The sequence below is a fragment of the Bison bison genome, unplaced genomic scaffold (assembly GCF_000754665.1).
Source record: "Bison bison bison isolate TAMUID 2011002044 unplaced genomic scaffold, Bison_UMD1.0 scf7180017864218, whole genome shotgun sequence".
NCBI lineage: Eukaryota > Metazoa > Chordata > Mammalia > Artiodactyla > Bovidae > Bison > Bison bison.
In genome coordinates, this window is record NW_011494790.1 from 4957853 (window position 1) to 4962924 (window position 5072).

The 5072-nt window shown below is 35.7% G+C and overlaps 1 protein-coding gene across 5 annotated transcripts in view; it reads left to right on the plus strand.

Moving 5' to 3' along the window:
- Positions 1-4442, plus strand: part of SREK1 (splicing regulatory glutamine/lysine-rich protein 1) — a 48690-nt gene extending 44248 nt beyond the window's left edge. For 4 of the 5 annotated variants that reach the window (XM_010845543.1, XM_010845546.1, XM_010845547.1 and 1 more), the window contains 2 exons: positions 1052-1196; positions 2263-4442. In XM_010845543.1, coding sequence (XP_010843845.1) covers positions 1052-1196; positions 2263-2412 — 295 coding nt within the window. In that variant the 3' untranslated portion in view covers positions 2413-4442. The remainder of the gene's footprint in view (positions 1-1051; positions 1197-2262) is intronic. The other variant, XM_010845544.1, reaches the window with a different exon arrangement.
- The last annotated feature ends 630 nt before the right edge of the window (positions 4443-5072 follow it).

Below are 5072 nucleotides of genomic sequence, written 5' to 3' on the forward strand. Positions count from 1 at the left end.
CATTTTTCTTTTGAATATGCTAGCAGTGTTTTTTTGCTTTGCTTTGCAAAAGTTTATGTAGGCATACGTATGAATCTTTTATTGTACTTGGAATTTTAGTTATGGTTCAAAAATCTTCCCTTTCATTCAAGTTTGAGAGAAATTCACTTACATTTTCTTGTAGTACTTGTATTATTTCATTAAAAAAATTTAGGTCTCTAATCCATTTGGATTTATTTATGTGAATGAGATACGGACCCACTTTTATCATTTTCTGAATAATAATCCAATTGTTCCCAGGTCTTTATCTTTTCCCCTATGATTTGAGATGCTTTATTGAATTTTCACATGTACTTGGGTCTGTTTCTTAGGTGTTTTTGTTTGTTTGCCTGGTCTTAGTGTTTATTTTAAAGCTACTCATAATTAAGACAAAGAATTCTGTATTAGGGTTAATTATTTTGAGTTGAAGATGTCTTGTTACGCTTCTGATATGAAGTGCATCATTTTTTTCCCCTCTAATTTTAGGGATATGTTGTTTCTGCAAATGGAACGCCTTCAGTCCATCTTCTGCTTAGCATTCGCTCTTGAATTGGTGGGTGGGACTTTGTGAATGAGAGGAGGGCACATGGTGTCATTGGTTATTTGAAGTTCCAGGTTTTTGTAAGTCATGCAGTCTTGCTTGAGAAGTCATTCAGCCTTATCTGATTCTTTTATCTTTTTTTAATTATTTACTGGTTATTCATTTTTTGCTTTGAAAAGAAGGGGTAAAAGTATTATGTATTTGATTTTGTTTTATCCTAATTACAGTAGATAAATAAACCTTGAATGTTTTAAAACTAAGAAATTGGTAATACAAGATTGCACCTCTGCAGAAATGACTGTGTGTCTTTAAAAAGTTAACTGGGTGTGGGATTGAGGTGGTGGGTTACAGGACTCATGTACGTTACTTGGTCCACCAGGTTACTGATACGCTTGTTTACAATGCATTAGTATTAGGTAAGAATATTTAGTTAACAATATACTGGGTATTTACTTTTTAAGATGTTAACTGACATTATTAATACTCCTATAGCAGAAATAAGAAGGATAAAAAGAGGGAAAAAGAAAAGGACCACATCAGTGAAAGAAGAGAGAGAGAGCGTTCAGCTTCTACAAGGAAGAGCTCTAATGATAGAGAAGGGAAGGACAAGGTGGAGAAGAACAATACTTCACTTAAAGTAAGCAAGTCTTTCCATGTTTAGGGTTTAAATAATAAGTATGAGATTGTTCTTTATTTCATAGAGAGAGTAACTTTAGACAAAGCTCCTTGAGGGCAACAGTGTTTTTGGTACTACTTATTTAATATTTGTTATATCAGCAGTTTTTTCACCTAGTTTTTGAAGATAAGAACTAATTAATGTTAACTAGTGTAAACAGTTGCATTCCTTATCTTATTCACAGAATGGCATACAATAAAAATTTTAACAAGGTACAGGAGTATTTCTACTTGTTGACATTTTCCTCACTGCGTTTGTTTTAGCAAATTTGACAGATGATGTTATCATTGGTTTTGTGATAATATACCAATTGTTAGGTTTGTTGAATTAGAATAATTAATGGAAACCAAATTCCATCAAGTAAGGATTTTGAGGGAGGGGCTAAATATTGTAAATACTTGTGAATTAGGTTATTTTCCTTATACTGGTAAGTAATATTTGTGTTTTATGAAGTCTGGTGCTTTCATCTTACAATTTTATTTATTCCCATACTGCTAGAAGTTTATCATCATTGTCAGTAACATTGCTAATATCTCCTGAGCACTTGATACATTCCAGACACTGTTCCACATGCTCTCTTTAATTCTTGGTTGAGGACTGAATTTGGACTGTTCTTGAACAGTCTTTGGTAGGAAGAACAGTGACTTCCTTTTCTACATTCCCTTGTTTTTGCTTATTTGGTATCCAGATTACAAGTCTATCCTGGCCTCTGTGGGAACTGTTTTACTTTCAGCAGATCTCTTCCACTTTTTCAAGTCAGGCAGCAACGTTTGTTGAATTCTTCCATAGAATTTCTGTGTACCTGTTTTATTCCAACTGAGTCTCCGTGGGTTGTCCCATCTTAGAAGTACAAAGGACATATCGATACATGTTTGCATATACTATTTATTTGAAAAGGTAAATGGGAGAAAATACCCAGTTTGACTAATACACAAAAGGTAAAGTTACATATTTTAGCCAGAACTAGATGTAATAGCTGGCAGCTCTTGAGAAAAATATTAAATGTATACCTAAATACTCATTGTAGGAGAAGGAGCACAATAAAGAACCAGATTCAAGCGTGGGCAAAGAAGTGGATGACAAGGATGCACCACGGACTGAGGAAAACAAAGTACAGCAAAATGGGAACTGTCAGCCCAACGAAGAAAACCCCTCTGCCAAAACGGAAGCAGTATAGGACCGACAAACGCACCTACACACACGCTGGAATAGAATCCAAAGCTGTTAATTCTCTCAGCAAGATGTTAAAAGGGAAGAAATCCAGTAGAGCATAAAGATACGAGCTAACGGCTTTTCTAGTTGTTAGGAGACTTTGTGGCCATCTTGTTACTGAGTAAGAAAACAGGCATGGACATCATGACGATAACAGGTGTGACCCAAACTCCTCATCCTCTAAATCTGTGCGTTTCCATGGCGGCTGACACCGTTGTCACGTGGTTTGTTAGTGTTTGCCAAGAACCATTACAAATAAATGGGACGTTAAAGATCTAAATTTGTTATACTATCCATAAAGACTGGAGATAAGCTTTGGAGGCTCTTTTAAGAAATGCTAGAAACTGATTTTGTATTATTTTACTTTTTTTTTTAATTTCAATATATACAAATTGATAATGTGCTTGAAATCGGTGCAAATATGTACACACCCTTGTAAGTGCAGAGTTTGTAAGAAGTTTTAACATTTACTTCACAGGATTTATAGTGATTGTGTTAAATTCTCACTGTTGTGTTTTCTTTTGCTCACAGTTTAGGACAGTGGTTTTTCTTTAAAATAGTTTTACAGATTAAAGTTGCTTAAATAAGTGGATTACAAACCAACTGACAATGCATGCTACTGTTCTCTTTCAAAAGGAAGAACAACTGTGTTGAATACTAATGACATATTAGTATTCAGTGTTTAGAATCATTGGGTCTCCCCACATAGTAAGCATTTCTTTTTGAACTTTCTTGACATTTCCGAGCTTATTATGAACAATATTGCAGTGTGTGTTGTCAGCTGTAGGTGGTAAAGGTGCCATTTATAAAAAGAAAGCTGGGTTTTCAAAATGGGCTATGGGAGCACAAGCTGAAGCTTTAGTGCCTTCTACAACGTGGTATACTGTTTTCTAGAATTTTATATGAGCTAGTCATTCTCAATTCATATGGAATTTAGATGGGTATTTCATTCCCTCCCATAGAAAAGTGTGAAAGTGATATGTCAGAAGAGTTCTTCCTTACCTAATATGAGAGGGAAGTCTGTTTTAAGAATGACTTCAGCGCTTGAAACAACAGTGCAGTTGTGGGACCATCAGTTTTATACTGTGATAACTGAAAATGAAGCAGCATGTTCTCACTTTACTTAAAGCAAGACCCTTTAGTTGTCTCCAGTGGATGGCCTTAATTATTACCTCTCAATCATCTTCTCATAAATGATGTGCTGAAATTGTGCTTAAAGGAGAGTACGTGAGGTTATTTGTTTTATGTGTGAAGTATGTTTACTTGAGCTTAAAATATAGGTCATCCTGCATTGTTAGGCACACTTTTTGCAGAAAGTATGCAGGTAGTAAAATGACAGCATTGCTAATGCTTCCCCCAACCACAGCTTATAGTTTCAGAACTCTTTTCATTGTTCCATTTCCAAAAGTTATACCTTTTAATTAGCATGTTATTAAAAAAAATCAAGTATAATTATTTTAATGCAGTCTAATACAATCAAATTACTCAGTTGCCTTACCTCATGGGGAAGAGTTACTTATAAATTTAAAGAGCTGAGTAACACATCAGTTACTTGGTTTCAACTTGAGTTTTCTTTTAATGTTAATACTATTGAAACTTAAGTATTTGGTGGAGAATGGAAGGAATTGCCCTTATTGCAAGTAATGAAGCCCGGTTTGATTATGAAGCTGCTTAACTACTCTTCATGTGTTCACAATTACTGTGTTTTTGTTTTTTTTTCCTCTTTGTCACTATGTACATTAAAATTTTTGAAAATGCTTTACTATGTAAAGTATAGATGGTCATTTTAATCATTCAACCACATACGGTTGGCTGGTAAACAGCTTATTTTGATACAGGAATGCTTGGGTGCATATGGAAGGATTGTGAAGGAGTGTGTGTCTTGCATTAAAGCTTCTTATTTATGATATGTAAGTAGAATAGAACAAATGTTGTTTGAATCTTTGTTATTTTTAGTACCATTTCTCTAATAAAGCTAAGTATTTTAGAGGAAAATATTTGTTCATGCATTTCAAAACAGCATCTTAGGTTTATCCTGTTCTTGTTTTAGTTGGCATAGCTATGGAGATTGTTTTGGTATGGAGAGTGCATGTTTGTGTGGTGTCTATAGAGCAATCAGTTAAAGTTGAGTATTTTCTTGTGCTCTGTACTCTATTAAATGTTTGGTAAGTTGGTAATTAACATACGTAATTTGGTTTCTGATGCCAGTTATTTTTCTTGCTGATGATATTTATTCAGCTTTAAGATAACCATTCCAATCTTAAAAGACACTGGTTTATAAAAATTGGGCTTGAGTAGGAATACCAGACAGAGAAGGCAATGGCACCCCACTCCAGTACTCTTGCCTGGACAATCCCATGGACGGAGGAGCCTGGTAGGCTGCAGTCCATGGGGTCGCAAAGAGTCGGACACGACTGAGCAACTTCGCTTTCACTTTTCACTTTCCTGCACTGGAGAAGGAAATGGCAACCCACTCCAGTGTCCTTGCCTGGAGAATCCCAGGGGCGGGGGAGCCTGGTGGCTGCTGTCTGTGGGGTCGCACAGAGTCGGACACGACTGAAGTGACTTAGCAGCAGCAGCCGCAGGAATACCAGAGGCCCAGAGAACGTGAAGTCATTTTCTTAG